Raw genomic sequence first — 26,583 nt, 5'->3', positions numbered from 1 at the left:
CATTCAAAAACCAGTCGGAGAAGACTTCAATCTCTCTCGTCACTCGATTAGAGACCTAAAAGTGACAGTTCTTCAACAAAAAAACTTCAAAAACAGACTCCAACGAGAGACTGCTGAATTGGAATTAATTTGCAAACTGGATACAATTAACTTGGGCTTGAATAGAGACTGGGAGTGGATGGGTCATTACACAAAGTAAAACTATTTCCCCATGTTTATTCCCCCCCATCCACCCTCCACTGTTCCTCAGCCGTTCTTGTCAACTGCTGGAAATGGCCCACCTTGATTATCACTACAAAAGGTTTTCTCACCTCCCCCAACCCCCCACCCCGGCTCTCCTGCTTGTATTAGCTCATCTTAAGTGATCACTGTCCTTACAGTGTGTATGGTAACACCCATTGTTTCATGTTCTCTGTGTATATAAATCTCCCCACTGTATCCACTGTATTTTCCACTGAATGGATCCGATGAAGTGACCTGTAGCTCACGAAAACTTATGCTCAAATAAATTTATTAGTCTCTAAGGTGCCACAAGTACTCCTTTTCTTTTTCCGAATACAGACTAACACGGCTGCTACTCTGAAACCTGAAATATTCTGTAACATACAGAAAGGTGTATGAGCACAATCTGACATGAAAACTGACTTGCTCTGTGCTGGAGTTCTCAGTATTTTCCTTTTGTGTTCTGTATTCATTAGAGGTGGGCAATGAAGTTAACTTGAAAAGAAGAGAAGGATCAAGCCTTTGTTCCTTGAGGGAACTCTTTAAATGTAAAGCAGAATTTTTCAGGTTAGCTTGGAAGAGTCAATAAAAGTGCAAAAGAAAAACTTTTTGTGCACTGCAGCAATCTGTGTTTCTTGCACCTAAGAGAAAATAAAATTTCTTCCCGTAAATTATGCTTCATCTGAGATTGCTACCTAAGACTTTGCAAGGGGAAAAGCACATTGTGTAATGTTCTTTGTCTACAAATTGGTATTATCTGGAGTTCAGGCAGGCAAAGTCTGTTTTGGCAGAAGAGTTTCTTTAGGAAAGATACTGGGCTTTTTTCATCAAAAAGTTTTTAATAGAATAATTCCACTTCCTTGCTGCGTCATTTCTTAATCTCTCCCATTATTTGTAGTAGTCACTTTGGAGACATCCTCTGCGATGCTCGAGGTGCTTGGGGAGGAAAGAAAACTGGGATTCCTGAAGTCTTGCACATTGGTCTCTTTTTCCTCCTCACAAAGACAAGGCTTCTGTCAATTATGGACCTGATCTATAGCCTACTGAAGTCACTGGGAATCTTTTGATTTGCTTTGTGGGGCTTTAGATCGGGCCTTATCTGAGAGTGCTCTTTGCTTTCCTTGGGGCTGCTGGGGAGTTACTGGATCTCTCTGTGGATGTAGGCAGAGAGAGCAGAATGTTAATCACAAGAGTACACCTAATCCATTATGCTGAGAGGAGAGTGCTAAACCAACTGATCTGGAAGTTTGGAATCTGCTGGATTCCCCCCAAAGGGTGGAGTAAGACGGACCAGTACAATCCCATCCTACAGTGGAGGGAATGTCACTGAGAACATCTGGTGAGAAAGGGAGGATGGTCAGAAAGAAACCCCTTGAGGATGGCTAGGTGGAGTCTGGATATGAGTGTGTGGAATGAGAAAGGAAAAACATGGAGCTTCTTTCCTCCAAACAGCTGGGAAATGCATGGAGTACATAAAGGAGAGAAAGGCTAGTGTTCATCTCTCCCCAGCTGCCAGGCAGGGGAGGGAGTGGGGGAGCCTCTGCTTTCCAGAAGCCAGTAGTGGTGTGAGATTGAAGAGACCTTTCTCTCACGAAGCAGCTGGCCTGGAGAGGGTGTGTTGTGGGGAGTATGTTGGAGAATCAGGTTAGGAATATGGGTGTTGCAAAGGATGCTAGGTAGTAGAGCACCATCATATTTTATTCCCTATTCCAGCCACTCATTGCCCCTGATGTTTATAATCATGCTGTGAAAAAGTCCACAGTTTCAAGATTTAGCCAGCTAAAAAACCAACACATTTGAGTAACGTGGCTCATCTGTTTGTTTAGCTAGCTGTAAGATTTAATTGGTAACCCACTGCTGTGGCAAAAAAAAAGTCTTGTTAATCTGAAGATTTTTTTTTATCTGAATAATGATGGAGTTTACAAACCGACTTAGATTAACAAGATCTGACTGTAAATAAATTGGGATTCAACTCTTGATAAACAAACAGAATCACCATCTTGCCTTTGCAAGCTCTTCGTTTGGCTTTCTAACTGCCTTTGACACTGAGCAGTGCTTGCAAGTTGAGTTCTCCAGTAAAAAGAAGCTCTTGATAATGTAACTTTCTCTTTTGCTTTCATCAATGCCTTTATTACATTAAACTGCTGAAAATGGAGACGGAATTTAGATTTTCTTTTAGCCAGACATCTCTCCGTTTGTGTGCATTTTTATACGTTGATTTGTTAAGAATGTTTCTTAATGAAGTTCTTTGCTTGACAATTTCATGTAGCTGCGCTTCCTAAAACTGGAAACATAAACAGTCCATCTAAATTTCTTCAGGTTAAGTTGAAGGATTTAAAGACAAAGCACTTGGTTTAACAAGCAAGTAACCTTTAGGAGAGTCTGTAATTCTGACCATTCCTTTAAAGGATTAAACTAATTATTTCAACTGACAATGTTACTCTGAAAATGTGGCGGGGAGAGGAAGGAAAGATTAGCAATTTTATAAAAAGGCTTTGCTTGCTTGCTTCCTTGCTTGCTAGGTATTCGTTATAAATATTTCCTTTCTTTACTGCATAGCATTCAGTTTATGGTAGGAATACTGACTCAGTGTCATCAAACATTTCTGATATTCTTACATCTATAAAGCTCTTTGATGGTTATGACTATATGTGACATTCATTTCTATATGTTCTACCACCGAATTAACGTTGTTTTTCTTTTTTTAAATATGGTGTGTGTAAGGGGGGGAATGAAATTGCACAGTAAAGTAACTTTGCAAAACTGTTAATCACAAAGCTCTTGAAGAAGATGGTTTATCAGTTTCAGCAAATGAGACAGAGACTTAGGAGAACATTATAGCACTCCTGTGCTTGGGCTTTTTCTGTCTTTTAAGGAGACTTTTAAAAAGAAAATTCAGACATCAGAAAGATGGCTTGAGTGAACCATGTAGAGATTAGATCTCTGTAATTTACCCAGGGATGACATTAAACATAAAAAACACCCTGATGAATGTAACTGATCAGTGTTGCCTTACATATTCATAGGTCATATTGTCACATCTGAATATAAATTTCATTGTGTTTTGTCTTCAGATGCAGGCTCAGGATCTGGGGATGGAGGTAAGAGTCCTCTTTTAATATTACTCTGCCTGTCTAGATTCACAAGGTCTTTCCCCTTTCCGTAGCGTAAGTGGATGTGCTTTGCAGTTGTGTTGTAATGCTATGTATTGTCTTTCATTTAGTTTTTTCTGAAGTGACATTTTGCATTTTAGTCAAGCTGAAACCTCATAAAGACCTGCCGTTTTCTAGGGAAATTCAGCAACCATATTACTTCTGAGAGGATTCTGTATTATTTATGAGTTGTACTAGGTGCTCTATCCCCATCTGCTGTTTCTAGCACACTCATGTATTTTAAGTTTAAAATAATATTTCTCCTGTTTTTAAAACATGAACCAAGCCCCTTGTATTGTCAGTCTTCCCCTGGAGGATTCAAACCCAATAATTTGCAGTACTAGAGAGCATTCTTATAGTAGTTATGCAGCAGAAATGTCATTGGTAGGAAAATGATGACGTGGCTTTAAAAGAAAACACAACAAAACCCCAGACTCTAACTACTTACAGGGACAGTGTCAAATACTTTAGGTCTTTAATTTAGATTTTGTTTTAAAAAAATTGTGTGTGGTGATTTGTTAGTTTAACATTTTTGAGTTAGATCATGGATCTTGTACACAGTCTTGCTGAGCAAGAGACAGTGCAGAGCTGCAAAAGAGGCTCTGGGACGCATGGGGATATCTATCTATGCTACAGTCAGAGCAACACTGTGACTGCAACACACATGGATGTACCCAAGCTAGCTTTGATCTAACTAGCTCAGATAAGAAAAGCAGCGAAGCCAGTGCAACATGCGAAGCAGCATGGGCTGTACAGGACTCTGGGTAGATACTCAAGAGACTAGCCCAGGCTGTCATGGATTTGCCGCTATTATTCTTTGTGCTAGCTAGATCAAAGCTAGTCCAGGTGTGCTGCTATCCCACCTTGGATTGCAGGGTAAACATCCACACAGGGAGAAGGACAATGCCTCCCAAGCACCCTGGCTGTGGCAGAGCAGGGGAGTAAGTTTTCTGAGTGCAGGATCATTACTTGACCAGATTGTGACTAATCCTAACAAAGCCTCGTTGGCTGGTGCATAGAAAAGTGGGGCCATGGCTTTGTCCCTAGGGAGCATAGGGTGCAAAACCCCTGTATTCCTGCCCCACTGCTGCCCACTTCAGCACCCAGAACAAATATCTGAATAGGCCTAATGTGAATGTGCAAGGAGAGAAAACGTTGCTCCCCTCTAGACCCCTGCACAGTCACATCGGGACTAGTCAGAACCTCTCCCTAAAACAGTCCCCTATGGTGTTGAAAACAGTCCCCTGTGGTGTTGCGGCTTCATGGAGGACAGCTGATTCCGCGACAAAGGGCAGCAGGAAGCTGGAGAAGCCCAGGAAGCTGTGGCAGAGAATGAGAAAAGGCTCTTGTAGGGAAGACACTGGCACAAGGGGTGTAAAGCTGAGCTCCAGCTTGGTAAAGCACAGGAGTGATGATTGTATTGGCACTCAGCTCTGAGAAGTAGGGCCAGGGACTTCTTATCTTAGAGAAGAGAGACATTGAATGGGGGCCTGGAACCTGGAGCGCCAGATTGTGTCAGGACTAAATCAACTGGACCTCAGGAGGAGACTGTTTATATCTTTGGATGGGTGATGTGCAGTTCTTAAGGGGCCCTGAAGAGTGACCTCTGGTCATGAGGGGGTGCTCTGGAGGCAGCTGCCCTATTACAGGGATCCTCCAAATCTTACATGTTGTGTGTCGCAACTTAATAGTGAGATTTTCTCATGGACCAGCCAGGCTGCGTTCATGACTGCAGGGATGTCATTTGATGGGATTTAGCCATTACTTTTGTAATTTATTGGTTGGTTTATGACAAGGTGAGCTAACATCATAGGACCAGCCAGCTTTCTGTGGCTCACCAGTCTAATTATGTGGTCCATTTAATGTGAAATACAAAACAAGATGACGTCACCTAAAGCAAAAAGTAAGCCAGAGGTCCCTCCCCTTGATTTCAGTAGGGCCAGGGTTTCACCCTAGGTAATTTTAATAATAATACTTCACACTTACAGGTTTTGATTTTCCTCCCACACCAGTTTTATACTGTAACTACATTGAATTCAATGAACTTACACTATTGTAAATCGGGGTAAGAGAGATGGAATTTTACCCCTACATTTCTTTTCACCTGGAGATGCTTATGTAAAACATTTTAAACCCTACACACAGTAGATAAGAGTAACCATGTCATTGGCATGTTATTGCCTCATACAGTCTGAAGTGTATTGTACAACTACAGAAAGCCAACTGAGCCATGGACATTAAGTGATTGGGTTAACTTATAGTGAAGTAATTTTTTTTTTTCTGAACCATTGGTTGCTATATCACAAGTAAATTGGCACTTTTTTGTTGTCTAAGTTCTCTTCTTCTGTTGCCCCAACTTCTGGAAGACAAAAAACAATCTGAATTTTTTAAAGTGTAATTTAATTTCACTTTCAGTAAGCTAAAGTTTTATTTAAAAGTATAGGAAAGGAATTACATTTATCGAGTAATGTTCATGGTTTTAGAAAGTGACGATTGATTTTTGGGTGCCTCAGTTTTTGCATAGCCAGCTTGAGGCACCTTATAAAGTGGCCTTAGTTTCAGATAGTAGGTATTCCGTATTTTCTAGAAGTCAGGTCTCTTTTAAGGTGTCTCATAGTGGGCACTCAAAAAAACCTGAAACCCCAAAATCTCTAGTCACTTCTGAACATTTTGCCGATATATTTCTGTCTTGGCAGAATCTTTTTACAGCTACAGAATGTGGATGAAATCTTCAAAAGTGCATAGAAGAGAAGGATTTCTGATTCATACTGTATATTCAGTCCTTACAATTTATACTTAAGTTGGGCCTTTCTAACAAATGATCTGTAAGTGATTTTTCAGATGGAGTCAAGTTAAATTAATGTTTTATATATATAACATATATGTAAATATAGATATACCAAAGAAAACAAATAGGATTTGAAGATTGTTTATAAAAAATATAGAGGGAACAAACTTGGCCATTCTCCTGAGATAGTGAATTCAGACTCAAAGAGCAGAACAAGCAAAAACATAACTTTCAAACAATTTGAGTTGAAAAGCAGATGTTGACAAAAGACAAGTAGAACAGGACCTCAGGGTAGTAGGGAAATAGATCTGTGAAGTAGACGGGATCTAGTTGGAGCATCCATTTAAAGGTCTACAAAGCTGTCTTCTATAATACAAGATTTAATAGGCAGCTAATGCAGTTCTCAGAATACAGAAGTATATTAAGGTGCGTTGAGAAGCCAAACCTAAGTCAAGTAAACACTCTCACTACATCATTCTTTACTAGGCAACCTCCTGTCATAAAGGCTGCAACAAATTCTCGATTTCATTAGAGCAGGGCTTGAAAAATCCACTCAACAATGATGAGTGGGAAGTTTTCCTTGGCAAGTGTGAGAATCTAGTCATCAACTACTGCAAAATTTGAGTGTTCTTGATTTTACTTAAACTTTTTTCCTCTTATGGTTTTGAAAATAACCTTACAGATGTAAACAGAGGCAGTATTGTCTTCCCAAGTCTGCAGACTGGCAGCGCCAGTGACTCTCCAGCTACTCATAGACTTGCCAACCAGCAGCAGAGTGCAATTAACAAAGCTAGTCAGTTTCACTGCTGCTACTCCTAAGGCTCCAAGCATCAGCATATCTGTCAAAATTTGTTAGCATTGTGCCACTGCTGCCTGTGACTTGGGGAAGCGTATAAGCAGCAAGAGCGGCCGGTTCTGAAGATATGTACGGGGAGGATGAATTTTTAAAAAGGGGCTGGAAGGTGAGTAGAGTAGTGGAAAGCTCTCCCTCATACAGTAACCAGGAGACTCTGGAGTGGGCTGAATAGATAAAGTTCCTGCTCCCCTCTGGCAAATGGGGTTGTGAAGCTGCAAATTTATCTGACACCTTCTGCTCAAAGGCTAATACAAAAGATAGAGCCACCAAGATGGGTCCAGGGAAAACACCTTAGCAGAAATCTCAGCACCCCACTTCCTTGCTTTTAAGCAGCTGGAGGTGACAGGGGAGAGTGTTTCTTACAAGGACTTTGCTGCTTGCATTCCTCGACGCCTTCATAGCGACCTTGGGCTGGTAGGTTCAGTCCAAATATTAGAGTGTCTGGTAAATTTTCCAAACCCTGCACTAGTGTGTAATGCAGACACAAGGCTTGACTCAATCAGTAGGGGGCACAATCACACGTCACCCCTAAGATGTTACTGCCTGGTTAACAGGAGGCTGTACTCTCCCTTCACTGTTGGATTCAGTGGGCTCTCCACTGCATAGTCTCTTAATGACTTTTGTGGATTTCCCATTTGGATTTCATGCACCGTTAACGTCCCCTGAGTCTCCTCCTGACTCCCTGCTATGTGAACGTGAGGGTGGTAGCCGCAGAAGCCGTGTTCCAAAGTAGTGGGGAAAGGAAGCTGTGCATAGAAACAAGACCTCTACCGATGTCCTGAGAGCCATGGGATTCTTATGCTATTGGAGTCCACGCCCCCGACCATTCATGAGTTGGAGAACCCAGGGGAATGATGAACGCACCATAAGATGAAACTCAGTTTCTTGCTCTTATGGGAAAAGTTCCCTAAAAGGAAACATAAAGGTATAGAATTAAAAGCCACCTCTAAATTTCCATGGATCATGGAATAGGGAATAGAATTATTTTTTTTAAAAAAAAGTTGTACTCCAGAAGATGCAGTGCCAATCAAATGCAGGGGCCTAATTGATAAAAAATAAAAAAAGAATCTTGCTTTGATGTGAAAAACTTCATATGCAGAATTCTGAAGAAGAATAATTTAAAGAGATCCCACTCACTTTCAATCTGTTATTCTTTAGATGGCTGACTCTTTTTAGAACCCAAAGTAATCCCATTTATTTGTCTTGAAATGCTTCACGATGAAATCTTGCTAATTTTCTAGTTTCTTTAAAACAGCTACAAACTCAAGAGGCAATATTTTTATAGTATAATAGTTTTATAGTATAATATTTTATATTATATACTATATAGTATAAATATAGAATAAATATAGTATAAATATTTTTATAGTATAATATTTTATAGTTTGTGGGGGGGGCGGAGGGTGAGAAAACCTGGATTTGTGCTGGAAATGGCCCAACTTGATTATCATACTCATTGTAAGAAGAGTGATCACTTTAGACAAGCTATTACCAGCAGGAGAGTGGGGTGGGAGGAGGTATTGTTTCATGGTCTCTGTGTATATAATGTCTTCTGCAGTTTCCACAGTATGCATCCGATGAAGTGAGCTGTAGCACACGAAAGCTTATGCTCAAATAAATTGGTTAGTCTCTAAGGTGCCACAAGTCCTCCTTTTCTTTTTGCGAATACAGACTAACACGGGTGTTACTCTGAAACCTGTCAATATTTTTATTATTGTCCTTAATGTACTTGGAATAGGTTCACCTTGATTATTTGTTTCACTGAAATTTCTTTTTCCTTGCCTTACCTGTATTTATAGATCTCACTGTTGCTCAGCTTTCCTTCCTAATGGATAACAAGCTAGCTAGGTACCTGTATGGCCCCCATTACTGCAGTATCTGAGTATCTACATAGAATTGATTTCAGGGTCCAACTCAATTACTGTTGAAATACTGTTGACTTCAGTGGGAGTTAGATAGGACCCCTTCTTCCACATCTCTCATCCTAGTTTGATTTTATGTTAATTATGGTTTAGGATAAAGTCGAGTGAAGAAACCAAGTCACATACTTAATCAATATCCTCATTACTTCTGTTTCAGTAGCATGTAGAAGCTCTAATGAAGATCAGGGCTCCATTCTTCTAGGAAGCATGTAGATGCAATCCCTGCCCCGTACAGCTTATAGTCTTAACAGACAAAGGTTGGAAGGAGAAACAGCAGCACAGAGAGGTGAAATGATTTGCCCAAAGTTACACAGCGGCTTAGTGGCAGAGCTGGGAATAAAACCTAGGTCTCCTGAATCCCAGTCCAGTGCCTTATCAGTTGAACTGAATAGGCCATGGGGTTGCCCAAATGTAGCTAAGCAAATAATTGGGCCTACATATTATTCTTAAGATTGTTCCTACTTTGTCACCCCATCATGATTAATCATGGGCGCACTCTCTCTCTCCCATGTCATGTTGTTAGTTCATTTTTCTTGCTTGCTCCCTTGGGCAAAACTGAAGTTTTTGGGGCTCATTGTGGGCAGAGAGTCCACTGACACACCCCCAGCTACAGACCTGGGTCTTGCCTTCCTTTTCCTGCAGGTATTGGAGGTGTTGGGGTATATGTGTTATAAAACTGTTCAGAAGAGCAGGTAATCCCAATGCACTAACCCAGGCTTCTTGTCTCAAGCAAAATAGAGAAAGAGATTAACTCTTTATAACCTGAATATCTGACTTATTTTAAGGCCAGTTGTCGTGCAACAAGTTACGGTGACAAGCAGTTTCACTTAGCCTAATGTGTAATTTTTTTTCCCCAATAGCCAAACAGTTACTTTGACTCGATTACATCTATATTTGTCTGTGTACTAATTTGGTATGAATAACTGCTAAATTCAGCAATGCTGTTGCCTTTATACTAATTTTTTCCCCACTCTGATTTGTTGCAAGACAGATTGATAGGAAGGGCTATGTAGAACATAATGAATATTGTCGTAAACCCCTTCCTCGAAATATCACTTGAGCCACAATACTCTATAAAAGTTTGAGTGTCCATTGCCTGGAATTAATCAGTGTATAAATGTGATACTAACACATACACACAGTATATATGTGAGAGACATGTGAGTGGGCTAATTTAAACTACAAAAGCAAGGGAATTCAGATTTAAGACTGAAACACCCATCCTTTTGTGCCTGGGTGTTGTAGATAATAAGGCACGCTATCACGTGGCCTGAGGACATTTGCTGATCTTGTGTATTATATAACACTGTAGTGCATCAAACAGGGAGTTTTGTGGCTGAATTTCATTTGGAGTATATTTTTATGGCAATATCAAAAAGATAAAAAAATGTAATGAGTGTAACGCAAGAGTGACTGGTGTTGTGATGGGGAATATTTAAATCTTAAGTGCCCAATCTGAATGGTCAGTTTTCATTATCTTAAATTTTTTTTTTTGACTGTGCAGCGAGGAATAAGATCTTGGAGTATAGCTTTCAAAGGCACTAATGTCCCCATTTTCAGAAGTGACTTGGGCACTTAGAAGCATAAGGCCTTGTCTACAGGAACAATTAGACCATGACGAGCTGGGGTGTGAATCTACCCCACCCTAGCCTGCCAGGGTCAAACTGTCTGCATGCACCCTGCTGATGTGTGCTAGCAGTTTGTTAGAGCTCTTTGAGGAGCCATTAATGCACATGCTGGGCACACTACGACTTCTGCCTTTATGTCATTCGGGGTTGGGGAGGGGGTTCTTCACACCCCTGAGCGTGACATAAATCTTGCCAACAAAAGTGGTAGTGTAGACATGGCCTTACGCTCCTAAATGCCTAAATCACTTTTGAAGATGGGACTGAGGTTCCTAAGTCACTGAGATGCTTTAGTACATTTTAACCTTGGCTCTCTCCTGCTCCCCGACTTCCCCTGCCATGGTCCAAAACCCTAGCATGCCCATACTCTTTTCTTGACTTAAATGTGTAACTCACATTATATTTTAATTTGTAAAAGTGCCAATCACATAGTCTTTGAACATTGGCAAATATTCTTTAAAATATCCAGTGTTTCCCCTAACTGTTGACCAGTCTCAGCAGCTGAAGATTATCATTGCCCCTTCTCAGTCACTCATGCAAAAGTTTGTGGGAAAAAATGGACTTTTTCACGAATTAAACAAATTCGTGGACACTAGAGGTGGAAGCGAATTCCAGAAGTGAGGCCCTTCGAGTGAGACCATCCTGCCCCTAGCACTTAGTCGCTTACATTTATGGATAGTTCTCTTAAGCATTTGAACCGCCAGGAACAGTGGCATGCCAGGAAGGCGTGTGAGGAAGTGATTCTCTTGTATCAAAAAGAATATGACACCCTGCAGTGTACTTAGTGCTCATTTCACATGGCCTATTTTTAGTTTCAAAATCAGAAATTCTTCTCCACACCAAAACTGAGATAAAAGTCAAAAATATGCTTTTTAATGATGTGCTGTATGTAAAGGTCATAAACTACTCTAAATCATCAAAACGTCAAACTAATCCTATAATAGTCCAGCAAACAGATCACAGAGAGAGCATCTTAGCTTATGCAACATACATATTGGTGTGTCATTATAAACAGAGTGGGGGAGAAATACAGTGAGGCACATTTGGCTGTTACCTTGGCGTAAACCTGAATTAATGTCTCTGGACTACAGTAGAATTACTAGAAATGTAAAAGACCAGGAGAATCTAGCCCATAATTTTGGCTACCTGAATCCTTCCTAAAGGAGTGAAACTGCTTCTCTAAAGCTTTAAAATGGGTACTTCTTACTCACTTGAAATAGCACAAGAGGCCCTGATTCAGGAAACCACTTAAGCACATGTATAACTTCCAATGTGTGCTTAAGACGCATTAACTCTGTGGCCATAAGTGCTATCCTGAATAGAGACGCTTTCCTGAACTGGGGCCTGAGGAAATCTGCAGGGGAGCAAATGTTGCTTAGATCCCTGTATGCCTCCTACTTAAACGTTTTGTGGTTTAATAGTGTAAGTGCTTGATTGACTATGCCCCTTCCTTGAATTATTTGCTGGCATGCCATACGACTGGTTAGAAGTTCCAATGAGATCTAAAAGCACAAATAAGATTCAACTTTATCTCTTGTGTTAATTTCAGGCAGATTCTTTAATGTTGTTTTAAGATAATCTGGTTTTTGAATATTTAAATTCCCTTTTGTTTTATAGGCCTTTTTTCCCTTATCCTACTAGCTTTGGAGTCAATGGGAATTGTCATATTCAGGAAAAGTACGATTGGATCCCAAATATTTAACAGACTATAGATCGACTGACTTTGTTTAAATACGCATACAGAGAGTTTTTAATGCATGTATTGTGGACCTGAGATACCACAACAGTTCACATAGTTATTCAGATCAACTAAAAATTGTAGGCTAAAGTGTTGCTAGGTCTCACGATTTTATCATGAGTCTTGTGATGTTGGTCTTAAAGCCCTGGGCTCTGAGTCATGTTATCACATGAGATTCTCACTTAAAAAGTTTCTAGGCCTCATGGTTGGAGAGTGAGCTACAAAATGGCTTAAACGCCAGAAGGCAAATAAAAAGATCCCCAAATTATCTTGTGAAAATGTCATGACTCTGATTGTTTAATGCTTCGAGTTGGCAATCCTGATTGTTGTTTAGTATATTCTATATAGTATTCTGTTATATATCCTGAATCTAGTTATAGTATATAATAGATAACAAGAGTATAAATATAGGCTGTATACTGTAGATTATACATAAAATAGAATGAGATTGCTCTTGCATACAAATTTTGTTGTATGGAAACTATGCTGGTGTACTTGCAGTTTACAAAGAAAAAAAATATTTTTTCCCAACTTAAATTTTTGCCAAAGACATGCATAGAAGATGGAAAAGCTTCGCCTAACAGAAAAAAAGTCTCGAATTCTCCTTTTCACTGCTTTGCATTTGAAAGTGACTTTCCTAGATTACATTACATTGCATTAAAATCCACTTTAAAATGACCATCAGACACCATAATTTAGAAAAACCCGTGTCCTATGTTTGTAATGCATTTAGACAAATAGCAGTGAAGTAAATTGGGGGGCTTAAGTTTATTTAGATTAGTGGCCTTTTGAAAAATAAGGTGTCTGGTGTGCATAGTTTTGAAGTCTGTTTGCATCTAATTAGCTGTTTAGCTAAAACAAGGTGATGTCACTTGTAATCCACACAGAGGTGAAGATATGATACAATAGGCTGGTCTATAATCTCTTCAGTGAGGCTTGTAGCACTGTTATGGAGCATAGTGAGAGTATACAAAATTTCAGCGTGTAATATAAAATAAGATATAATAGCATAAAACAGCTTTCTTACCCTGATTCAAATAGTAGAAGTCCTGTTTCCTCCTTCATATATCCATTGGCTCCTTATCACTGCAGTTTAGAGCGATACCTTTGTAGCAGGCATTGCTGTTTTGTTGGGGTAGGTATCTCCATAATGGCATTTTTACCCATGTTTGCTACTGATTCCCTCACACTAGATTTTTCTCCCGGGAGACAGCTAATTTGAGCAGCTTGAAATCTAAAAACCTATTGCTGTAAATTCTGGTTTCTAATTCCACAGCTCAGCTGACAGCACTGGGAAGTCACTTTCAAAAGCAGAAAATCTAACACCCTACAACAGACTTTGTTCAGCCACCATGCTGGCTCCCAATTTTATTTTATTGCTCCAAAGCCTACACGCTTTCACATGTTACTGTCGGGGGGAAATCTGTTATCAAACATGTAAGCTTCTCTACAATTAAGCCGTGCTTATTGCTGCGCCAGTGCATTTAAACTGTGGCCAGAAAGCAACTTCCCTTTTACAGCAATAGCAATTTAGTTTTCATGCTTAGTCACAGATGCATGCTTAAAGAGCTCTGTAAAAGATTTCCTAAAACAGTGGGAGAAAGTTGGTTGTTTCTGTGTGTCTCTCCAAGGACTTTTTCCTTCAATGTGCTGAGCTCTTACACACTGATTCAGTAATCAATCCCTTTCCAGCAAAGACTTTTGAGATTCAAGCACATGCTTAACTTGAAGCGCATATGTAAGTGCTCTGTTGAATTGGGGCAGTTTAGTTAGTGGAAGCTGATGGCATTCAGCAGCTTGGAAGTTGAAGGGTGAGAACCTTATCCTTGCACCGGCCCCATTATGCCTTGTACAGGGGCCAGAGTTACAAAAATTGGCCTTAAAATTTCCATGGACAGCTCAGCGCAGCTTCCCTGGGACAAGTGCTGCAGGAAACAGCTGTAAGCTTGTTTTCCAAGGATCCTTTTGTATGCCCCAGTATAGGGGGCATGTTGGGGATTGGGGTTGGGACAGGGCTGTAGCAAGCAGCACCGTGAAGATTATTGGTCTTGCTGCAGCCCACAGGGTGGCCTGAATGGAGGCTGCCGTAACAGGCTCAGGCTTCCAGGCCTGGCTGATTTACACTGTAGGCCTCTCCAGTCCCTGGAGCATCTCAAAGGTAGCTTAAAACCACTGTAGTCACCTTCTAGGCAGCAAGTTCTGTGCTGTGCCTCTTAGCCACATCACAGAACCTCACGCCACGTCCTTTGGGCCTGCTTCTGTAGGATGTGATGTGCCTTCAAGTCTTAACTTATGTGAGTTCCAGTATTTTTCAGTGGGAGTTGAGGACACTCAGCACCTTGCAGGATTGGGCCCTTAGAAATTATTTTCCATTCCAAGTCCTGACATTGCTTCTTTCTTTTGAGTGGCAGTGAAGGTTTGTTTGTCCTCCTTGTCAGTGCAAGCAGCAGCAATTCATAGCGTCACAGATTCTAAGGCCAGAAGGGACCACTGTGATCATCTAGTCTGTAGCACACAGGCCATAAACTTCCCCAAATAATCCCTCTTGTATATCTTTTTCGAAAAGCCCTACACTTGATTTAAAAATTGCCAGCAATGTAGAATCCACCACAGCCTTTGGCAAACTGCTTCAGCGGTTAAGTACCCTCACTGTCAAGAAATCATACCTCATCCCAACTCTGAATTTGTCTAGCTTCTGCTTTCAGCCATTGGATTGGGTTATGCCTTTCTCTGAAGCCAGCCGTATTTTAGGAAATGTTCTTTTGCTAAGTATTAGGGTTTTTTGCCAGCAGGGGGAGCTCACAACTTGCTTCTATTGTGGGTCCTGGAAAAATGTTTGAGACTTGTTTTTGTTATCAAATATTTAAAATCCAGAGAGTATGTTTCCCCCATATTATTATAGTAAGGTTCAGGTCAAATTTGACAGCCTAAACTACAATACTTGAGTGCTCCTTTAAAATTAAGGACACCATGTGCCCAACCAACTATCTCTAAGCAGAAACAATAACACTATTTTCAAAATGGAAGCATTTATATGTAGAAAAGCTTTACTAACTAGCAAAATAAATCCACGTCTGGATCACTTAGTATTACTTATGGCTGATGGCTGAAAGACTGCAGGATATTTTAGAGGTTGTGTTCAACACTGCTAACAATTCCATTAGCTGCTTTTTCAGGAGGTTTTTAGCTGGATGATAAATATATGCATTTTGGCTGAAATTTTACATATAGTAGCCTGAGAGCTATGTGTTTGTTTATTTGCAAACTGTGAAAAACAATTCCTTTAGTCATTTTTGAATTCATAATTTTTTTAATGAAGTTTTGTGGGGTTGGGTTGGGGGGTTTGTGCTGTTTTTTACAAGGGAATTTTTCAGATGGGAGCCATTGTCTGCTAATCTGTGGCCAATGCCTTCAGATGTTTTTTAGATTGTCTTTGTGGCTGCCCAGCCTCTCTCCTGCCAAGGTTTCAGTTAGCTCCTTCCCTTCTCCTGGAGAGCAGTGCTAAAAGGGAGACTCCCGCTGATTTCACTGGGCATTGGATGAAGTTCATTGAAGTAAGGGTTCAATGGAAGTAAGAATGGTCTCCATATGGTTACAGCTGTAGTATCCATTTAATACCAGGAGAAAAAAACTATTAAAATGGAGTTGGGGCTGAGAAAACACATCGGTAATGTGTTTTTTAACAAATAAAAAAACTTAGGGTATGTCTATACTACCCACCGGATCGGCAGGCAGTGATCAATCCAGTGGGGGTCGATTTATCACGTCTAGACTAAATGCGATAAATCGGGATCCCCAAGCACTCTCCCGTCGACTCCTATACTCCTCCTCCACGAGAGGCGCAGGCAGAGTTGACGGGGGAGCGGTAGCAGTCGACTCACCCCAGTGAAGACACCGTGGTGAGTAGATCTAAGTACATCAACTTCAGCTACGTTATTCACGTAGCTGAAGTTGAGTAACTTAGATAGATCCCCTCCTCTAGTGTAGACCAGGCCTTAGAAGAAAGTTGTAGTTATCTACAAACAAGTATAAGAAACCAAGGAAATTCAGAGCTAAGAGAATAGCAAGAGAATGCCTTGTGCAAAAGTGGAGTTCCACTTAACAACTCTAGGAACATGTTTTGGATATGGCTAAATAATGGAGCTGGAGAGTTAAAGAAAAAACCGGAGAGTAGAAAAATAGAGCAGGTAGGGAAGGGGGGAAATCCCACCTTTCTGTTAGCTCAGCCTCCTGTGCTGTGGTTGGCTTGAAAAAATTTGGTGCCTGAGGACTGCATGCTGCCCAATAATTCTAAAAATACATTGGAGGAAGTCTTTGTGTAGCAGAATTTCTTTTCCTTTAAGGTAATCTGTTACACAAGGCTGCTGTAATTTGGCTTTCAACAGCAATGACTAGTTATGCCAAAAATGGATAATAAATAAAGTCTAGACAAATGTAGTGTGTTACCAGAGGCAGCCAGCAGATGCTTTGTGTAAACCTCAGTCTATTGCTAGTCAGATTAATTTTCAATATGCTTTTAATTTGCAACGCCTTTAAACAAATATTGTTAAAATAAAAATCCTTTATCAATTTGGGCTTCTTCAGAGTGCGTAACAAAGAACATTGGATTCCCTTCTGTTCTAAAGAATAGTGGAACGTGTACCTTTTAAGAGCCCCTGTTGTGATCCCTGAATCACCATGTAGTTTACACGCATTGAAGAGCATCTCTGGAGTACTCCATAGTTAATCCTCTTCAATTATCATAGTACAGCAGATAATGTCAATTGAGGGAGAAGAGAATGGGAATAAAATGCAGATAGACCTCAGGGAGTGGAAATAGAGTTTCCCCCTGGATTGTCTATTGAGAATATGGTTATAATTTGATTTTTAAAAGCCCCTCCTTTTTATAACAGGCCTGGGTGCTATGAAATATGTGGGTCTTAGTATCGTCTGTTTAGAATACTTGTTGTATATTGGAGAGCTGCACCACTGCTTTTACACTTGGAGTAGTAATAGAATCTTAAACCTCAAGCTTTTCCTTTCAAGCAAAGCAAAGTATTCTCGCTGACTAAAAGAACAGAAAGGTCAGCAAAGCTTGTCCTTGATGGAAAAACAGCCCAAACTGATACCACTGTGAAACCTGAATGGTAAACTAAGCTGTCCTTGATTTGTGGGAGACGTGATTGAGCTTTTCACTCATTATAGCTGCCACCGAGCAATTCTCTTAAACTAGATAGTCTTCGACTTAGCTTAATTGAGGAACAGGCCTTGCTAATGAATTTTTATGAGTTTATCGGTCCTGGCATATTTCACTGTAATGCAGTCGGTATATTATATTAAAAATGTATATCACAACAGAAGCAGTTTTGTAAAACAAGCTTTAATGCAGCAACTGCTTATTTGAGCCTTGGGGATGTGAAACAAAAGCAAACTGCTTACTGTTTGAGAAATCAGCACAACACCATGTATATTGCTGTGGTGTTAGAAGTCAGAGAAATGCCATAGGCTGGGTGTAGATCAAATCGTTGTGCTGGTAATTAGAAGACAATAAGGCTACATAAAATTGAACCAAGATGTATTAAAATCAGATAGTAATTCTCCTTAACGCTGACTGGAAGCTAGTCGTGTCGGTAGGTATCTTGAATCCATTATTGTTTGCCACTATAAAAAGCTGTGTGTCACCTAGGACCTCTTAACTTTTTTTAGATGTGAACATTAAAGGAGGGCCTGGTGTATATATTTTATGTATTGTATTCTGCATAAATACTTACACATTATTTATATAGGAACATAGGAATTGCCTTCATGAATCAGACCTGGGGTCCATCTTGTCCAGAATCATATCATTGACAATACCCAGTACCAGGTGCTTCAGAAAAAGGAACAATAAACCCCACAGTGGACAACTGCAGAATTACCTACCCAAACAGGAAGTCTTTTCTTAAACCCTGTCAGCGCATGGCTTATGCACTAAGTATGAATGTTCATACCCTTTCAGTGTTTTTCCTATCCTGTCTAATGTAACTGTAATGTCCTCGTTACACATATAAATGTCTAATAATTTTTGAGTATTACTAAACTCTTGGCTTAGGCAGTATCCTGTGTCAATGAGTTCCACAGACTGCATTATGTATATTTTTTAAAAAATATCCTTTCACCAGTTATACATGTTTCCTTTAAAGTGATTGAATTCCCTCTTGTTGTAGTACTATGAAAGAGGGCAAATAGGATGCTTGATTTGTCTTTGTTGTACCATTCATAATTTTGTATGCCTTTTATCGTGACCCTTCTTTTTAGTTTAATTTCATTTAGAAATGAGTCAGGTCTCTTCATTCTGATCTCCTCTGGAAGTTGTCCCATGCCTCTGATTACTTGCATTGCCAGAATCAGGACCTTGTCTTTCTGCTATATCCTTTCTAAGGTGACCAGATGTCCCGATTTTATAGGGACAGTCCTGATTTTTTTTTTTTATATAGGTTCCTATTACCCCTCACCCCCTGTCCCAATTTTTCACACTTGCTGTCTGGTCAACCTAATCCTTTCTGAGTTAGTGAACAGTGTGTTCTGGTCGGGGGGTACTACTGTTTTATTTAATGACTTATAATATTTACAGTGTTGTTTTCTATCCTGCTTCTTATACTTCCTAAAACTTTTGGTTTTGGACACTGCTGCACAGGGAGGAATGTTGTCAGAGACCTTTTGTATGGCCACATAATTTTTATGAGCTGGTCCTCCTTCATCTGCTATTTTTTTAATACGCTCAAAGAATTTTAATGAACATAAGCCCAATGTGTACACATCTTCACCAAAATTAACCAATCAGCCTGGATTTACATAATCAGATCTTAGACAGGGGTAAAAAATTTTTGCGAAGTTTGGAATAAATTGGACGAGTTTTGGGGATGCATTAAAACTGAGGTTGGTTTTACTTCTGGAACATCTTCCAATTTTTAATTATTTATTTTGGTTCTCATCTCCAGAATGGATTAATCTTACTCTTGCGTGAAGTAAGCAAGAGTTATTTCCCGATTAACTGCTTCCTCTCTGTTCTTTGCATGTCCCTGACATGACCTTTATAAAATCCATATTGTGTAGATATAGACAGCCAGGATGAAGAAGCAGCAGGCAGGGAACTACATAGTTGGGGAATAGATAGGTCCAATCTGTGAGGAATGGGAGAGCACTAGCTGTGTGAAGGTCCAGTCCAGGATAGAGCAGGGTCCATCGTTGTGCAGGTTGGAAGGTCCACTGATGTCATCACAGTGCAATTTTTTGTGTAATGCAAACAAAAAGAGAAATGCTCAAAGCTGAACTGTTCATTAGCTGGAGTTAGGGTTGAGCAGATGTGTCTCAAGCAGTAAAGGATCAGACTCTCCACCCTGTGGGTCTGGGGCTCCATGGAGAGGCTTCCTGAAGCTACCATGGTTAGGGGAATTTGGTGCTGTGGAGGTGGCACTCTCCTCTGTCCCCCCCCAAAGACACAGTTTGTATTTTGGCATGGGACATATGGCCTGCACTGTGTGGAGGGCCTCTCCCTTCCACTGATTTCTGGACCTGAAGACTCCAATCTTTTTTATTCTGAGCTCCCACTTTACTTCTCCAAAGTGGATACCAGATCTACTTACAGGCAAGACAGCAGAAGGCACTCGTGGCTAATGGCAATCACCCCTACCCTGGAAGCCCAAGTGCATGTATCTCACTGATACACTACTGTGGGATCACAGAGACACTAGGCCGATCCCAAAGTACAGCACTCAGTGTTGCGTCTTTGCCCCTGGGATGGCTCCTACAAGTTTTATTCGTAAGGGTGATTGCTGGGCTGTTGAATATGTTAACCCTCAAAATGTGATGTTTAAAAATAAAGCAACACTAGGCACGATCTTTACTTGGGCGCAACACAGAAGAACACAACTGCTTGAGCTAATGACAACCATAAGACAAACTGGCACACAGGCACTAAGGCCATGTCTGTACTACAGCTTATGTCGGCCTAATTTATTGTCGCTCAGAAGTGTCAATAAGCCACCCCGCAGAGCGACGTAAGTTCACCAACATAAGCGCCAGTGTGGGCAGAGCTATGTTGGCGCCAGAGCTTCTCCCATCGACCTAGCTACCACCTCTCGCAGAGGTGGTTTTATTGGGCCAATGGGAGAGCTCTTCACCAGATGCCCTGTATGTACAGACAAGCCTTATGACAGTTATCCGGCTCTTCCCCACACAGTATCTGCACCTGCATCTGCTCCTGACCCCCAGCATAACTGGGGGCTTAATTCTGAAGGCAAAACTTTCACTGGGTCAGCTCTGAGCTCAGTCTGTCCTGGAGTATCGCCACTGATTTCTGCCTGTAAGGCCCTGTGTAGCTCCGACAGCATGTGTACATTTTATTTACAGTAACAGTAAGACACAGTTGCAAACTCAGATCTATATATTTTCACACTGCAGCAAAGATCCGTTTAAAAAAAATCCACTGCTCACCTTTAAACGTCATGGACAAGCCACTAAAAGGGAAGAAATTCTGAATTTGCTGTTCTGAGATAGCAGCATTTTAGGGCTAAAATGTACCTAGACATGGACCTGCTGTGCTTGGAGAGTGGGGGAGATGTACTGCTTAAGTGTCAATGCACAAAGCAGTCTACCGCTGCAGGGACCTTGACGAGCAGTAAATCTTACTACAGCGTTGGAAACAAGCTCTCCTGCTGCATAGCTGTTTGGGATAGGGACAGAACACTATCCCCTCATCCAGGCCACTAGTACAGCAGGCAGCCCTTTGCACACCCCAGTACAGTTAGCTAAATTGTCGATAGGCCCTGCACAGTTGGGGCAGGAAGGTGGGTTCTCCCTCTCCCCACAGCTAGTGCGCAGTGCAGAAGCAGTAATAGGTTTCATGGCCCCAGTAGTGTAGAAACTATCCTCCTTTGGAGGATTAAATCCTCAGACAAGCAGAATCCTGCTCAAGTGAAATGAGGTTGCCATCCTGCTCATTTGAATGAGAGTACAGGAAAGCTGGTTTAACACTTGCCTCACTTCAGGACTCAGTGTGGTCGGTTGGGTAAGATGGCTGACTTTGTTGTGGGTATAGAACTTCCTGTATTTGTATTTTCATCAAAGGGCCTATTGATATGTTATTTATTTATTGGAAATGTGGCTATATACGTTGCCACCACTTAGATTACTCTGTCTATCCAATCACCATAGCGTTTTTAGGCACTTGATTTTGCTAAGCATTTTAAGATACCTAGAAGAAGTCTAGTCTGATAAGGAAAAGTTCATCTAGATGAAGGTGTGCCCCAGAGATCACAAATTGGGGTGCCTGGTTTTTGGCACTCAGGGAAGTGGTTCGAATTTCAGAAGTGCTAAGCACCAACCGCTCTTATAGATCAGTGGGATCTGTGGAAGATCAGCACCTCTGAAAACCAGACTGCTCAGTTAGATGCTTTAAAATGGGCTTGGATGCCTAAAACTAGGTAACAAGGTCTGGGAAATGTTGGCCATAATGCCTTCCAAAAAATGTTAAAGAAGAGGTATTCAGGGTCAGCTTGCACTCTCCCACATCATCCAGCCTCAAAATGCGGGTTAGGAATGAAGGGGAAAATAGCATTGTGCTGCTTGTTTAGTGCTGTTTAAACGGCTAAACCTCTTCCAGCTTAGCCCTTTCTGAAGCACTGACACCTTTGCATGTTTGAAGACTAGCTTCTTACTTTACCTGTGAAGAACTGATTGTGGCACTTAGTCACAAGCCCTCAGCAGAGGTAATGCAGAGCTGCACTGATGCAGGATGAATACAGTAGGGATTGTGTCTGACTGAACTGGAATATCCTTCCATGCTGCTCCCTGTGCATGGTACAAGTGCCATTAGGCTGGCTCAGAATGCTGCCCCAGGAGACCACCTTGCTGTGCAGTCTGCTGTGGAAGTGTCAGAGAGCAAGGCCAAAACTACTCTGGCTCCAGGAGATCAGGAGTGAGCAAGGATTTGTGCTCCCCATTGCATAGGGTAAGCTATTGTGTGTTGCATGTGGGTAAGGTGTGGGGTAGGGGCAGGGAGAAAGAGGCTTCTTGCTCAGCCTCTGCCCCTGCAGAGATGAGTAAAGTCAGTGCACAGCCTGGGACTACATGTATGTGATTAGGGTGGAGATGATCAAGGGTGTAAACAGAACATTTGTGAGTCAGACGCCAAGGTGCGGGGAGGGAAGTAGTTAAATCTGTAGAAAGCAATTCTGTTCTGGAGATGAACTCTAGGCCTGGCCAATGAAAACATGTATTATTAACACAGATAATCACAAGAGTACTCTACAGTCCACAGGAAAAGGCTCTGATGATTCAAAAGCCAAGAAAATCATTGGTAGTCATGCGGAGATAGGAATTCAAAAGGGATTCCAAAGTATGGAGAAGAAATAAAACCTCAGGAAGTAGCAAATGAAATTAATTGGTTCTCACTACAGAACATTTACAGGAGGAAGAAAGATTATATATATGTAATATTATTTAAATAGCTGGAATGAATTAAAATTTCCTGATATGTGGCAATCATTCAAATAATGCCAAAGAGGCCCTGAGTTGGTGATTTACAAACTGAGGCTAGAGTGGACTGGATTAATCCTATCCCAGAACTGAGGAAAACATGGACTCGATCTGGTTGAGCTTTGAGTCTTCTGCTTCTGTTGATGAATAAATTAAAATATGACTGTTTGGAAACAACCTCTTCCTAACAGGTAAACTTTTGTCTGTTTGGTATTTAAGGGTATTTTCTTGGTGAAATAAATAGTGTCAGAGTTAGAATTCTACTATGATGTTATTCTTTGACATTTTAAATGGTAGCTTTAGTTGGATGTCATCTTCTCTTCTTTTTGGTAGTATTTTTGTGGATTACTAAATAGCGACTATGGCTGCATGTCAAGGATGGATGATCCATCTGTGTGTTATTCCTGATTCTTTAATGAGTTTTGCGTAAGTCCACTGTAAGTTTATTGCAGGAGTGGGGGTTATTGTTTATGAACTGCTTTTGTATCCTTCAGAATGAAAGGCACTATAAAAGCCTTATTTTATTTATGGGTTTGAAATAAGGACTAAATCCTCTGCATATTTTAAGTCAGGGATATTTCTTACAAAACATAACTCTTTGTTCCATAGGCAATTCCATTACATTCCTTCAACTGGTCTCTCTTGGTTTCTGCCAGAGGACACATAGCTCCAGAAACCTGTAGACTAATAGATCCCTTGTAGTGCTTCCAAACCTATGTAGTAACTTAAACTAATCAAAAAATATCAACAGGAATTTCCACTAGAGCACAGAGGTGGTTCGGTGACTTCAACATTTCACAGAACTTAGTTATACTCTGCCTAATTATTCCAAGGAGTTATCTTTTCAAAATTAGAAGAAAAAGCAGATAATTACAACTGCAATATTAAAGTACTTAATGTCTGTCTAACATATGGGCACCAAGTCAGATGCTGTATTTCCAAGCAACATCCACTTTGTAAGCAAAATTGAGACAGGCCATGCAGCTTCTGTAAGGAAGATCTTTAATATTTGGGCACTACTGTTACAGATCCAATAACAACACATATGTCTTTAGGTACAAAAAGGAAATGAGCCTTTTTCCATCCTCTTTCTGTTTAACTTTTTCTTTCTATTTTTTTTTTTTAGAAACATACCTACTTAGTTTGAATCCTGTATGCTTGGATGTGACGTGCATATCAAAAAAATGATTCTTTATAATGGGATATAGAGCCATAGTCTGAGTCAACATTATCACCATCTGATATGAGATGACTGTATACAGCACCACCATTCTTCATGGAAAGGTGTCACATCACAAAACCACCAATGCTCACATTAACTGGCACTGAACAGCCACAGGGACCAAATTTCTCTTTCCCCTAGAGGTGGTCTCTCCAAGGGCCGATCTAATGTCCAGTGATATTAATGGAAAGACTCCCATTGTCTTCAGTGACCACTGGTGCAGGCCTCAAGACAGGGAAGGAAACTGGCAGGGCTGGGCAGCATAGGCAAATCTTCTCGTGCTGTCTGTTCGGTGGATAAACAGTGGGCTTCAGGCCCCACAGTTTTCAGTCAAGCACCTTTCATGAGCATTAAATGCTCTGCAAAATAATTAGTTTTTAAGTGCATTGAGATTCCAAACACCTGCTCTATATTCATTAAGGAAAATGGGAAGCTGGAAGAAGCTGAGAGAAGTTCAGAGGTGTATGTATTAAAGACTGCTGAGAGAGAGAGAGAGACTCTTGAAAGCTTGAAGAAAGCAGGATTTGTTTAGGAGAAGGGGCCCAAAACCTAAACTTGAAGTCAGATGAACATTTTGAGCTTGTGTAATATTTTGAAAAAAGGTAGCATTTCATTCAAAGCCTTTCAAAGCTAACTATGTAACTTCTGTGCTTAATAGCTGCTGTTTTGGTTGTTTTCCCTTCAAAATTAATCTGCAAATTGCTCACCCTTGATAACCTCTAGTCGATACTCTTGTTCATGAGAAGCGAAGAGGAGTGGGGGGAAGGGAGGTAGGACATTATTCTTACGTATGGTGGGTAAATATCACTTTCAGCTCATCGTTACACTTATGCGACATGACATGCTCATATGACTCAAATGTGCTATTTTTTATGGCACATAGTAAATGTGAAATTGTGACTGGTGTGAGATAGAGCTGCGTGAGATCTCCTGCAAATGTGTCATGTAATTTTATTTTGAGAATGAGAGGTCTTGGATGACAGCCCTGTATTTCCAGCAAATTTATTCCATTTATCTAGGGTGAGATGTCCCCATGGGTCACACCCTGCCACCTTTTTTGTTTGATTCCTTACTAACATGACATTTGGTTTCATCACAGAACATAAGCAGAAAACGTAGATGAGTCCTGAAGCTGTAAAATAATTTGCAGCATGAGGGAGAGACCCTTTCTTAAATATAATGCACCACATCCTCAGCTGATGTCAACTGAAGTCCACAGAACTATGCTGATGTACCTCAGCTGAGGAGATGGCCTAGTGAGAGTCAGATTTGGACCATGGCTTCTGTTGCTATGAATTAGCCTCTCTAAAAGCCCAATCCTGCTTCCATTGAAATTCATGCCAGAAATCTCACTGACATCAATAGGGCAAGATTGGGCCCGTATGCATTATGAATATGGTGATCAGTGCCAGAGTATGATAAATACTTTAAGATGGGCACAAAAAGTTATCTTGAAGGGACCTGATTTTTCAGAACAGTGCTGCTGAGCACTCTGAAAACCAGGCTTCTTTAAGTCATTAAAGTTGGGCCACTAAAATTACTTTTCATTTGAAAATCTAGGCCGCGGTTTTTATTCTTGTCAATATAGTGAACTGATTAATACTAACAAACTACACCCATGAACCAAGTGTATGTTTCTATTCTTGGTTAATCAGTTCTGACACAACTAAATACAAGACAATAGTGCTGTCAAACAAACAAAAAATTGGGAGGCGATATAAAGCCAGTTCAATGAGAGTTGGAGAGGGGAGGCTTTTAAAATTAACCTCTGAAGTGTCCCTTACCTTTAACACCTTTATTTTATGGTCATAGCTTTAAAAGAAAACTACTTGTATTTAACCTCTTATGATTTCTGGGAATCATTTTATTGTAATGATAGTTAATCCAATTAAATGTGGATTGCAATGGCTGAATCATAAAATACTGGCTTTGATTAGTTGATTTCTGTTTGTTGTCATAAAAAGAGAAAATGCAAACAGCAAGTTAGAACATTTAGTTCACTTAGACCATGCTGAGCTGAGTACTATTTGTGTTTACAGCACCATTTGTTTCCAAAAGCAGTAAAAATGGAGTCTAGATTTAACACATTGAAATGTATATTCGAACTCTCTTGTTTTCAGGGAAGTAAATCTGTAGTACATAGCCAGATTCTCTCTGCAATTAAATTTCTGTGGTGCAAATCAGATTAGAAATCTGCAATCAGGATTTTGTCTATTGTATTGGGTGGAAGAGAAATAGCTGTCTTTACTAGCATCTAATTTTCTATGATTCAGTATATGAACTAGCTTATTTATGCTTAATATATTGGATAATATGATGCTGCCTTAAACATGGCATACTCCTTATGCTGCTATGTAACAAACAAACATTTTGGGTCTGCTTCTCCACTATCTTTTACCTGCAGGAGTCCATTTAGGGCCCAATCCTGCAATTGATAACATGCAGGCAAAAGTCAGTGGAACTCTTTGAGCAGGAATGCTCATGCATAATCAGCCTCAGGGTCAGGGCCATATTCCTGTGGCAAGTGAGAGCAACATAGGTGTAAAATGTTACCATTCTGT

General features: G+C 40.5%; 1 protein-coding gene across 1 annotated transcript in view; it reads left to right on the top strand.

Moving 5' to 3' along the window:
- TMEFF2 (transmembrane protein with EGF like and two follistatin like domains 2) overlaps positions 1 to 26,583 on the top strand; it is a 172,628-nt gene that overhangs the window by 11,869 nt on the left and 134,176 nt on the right. The window contains exon 4 of the mRNA XM_084643609.1: positions 3,297 to 3,323. Coding sequence (XP_084499735.1) covers positions 3,297 to 3,323 — 27 coding nt within the window. The remainder of the gene's footprint in view (positions 1 to 3,296; positions 3,324 to 26,583) is intronic.

The sequence above is a fragment of the Lepidochelys olivacea genome (genome assembly GCF_965140295.1).
Source record: "Lepidochelys olivacea isolate rLepOli2 genome assembly, chromosome: 11".
NCBI classification, from domain to species: domain Eukaryota; kingdom Metazoa; phylum Chordata; order Testudines; family Cheloniidae; genus Lepidochelys; species Lepidochelys olivacea.
Note: the sequence above shows the minus strand (reverse complement) of the source record. Positions and strands in the feature narration are given on the sequence as shown.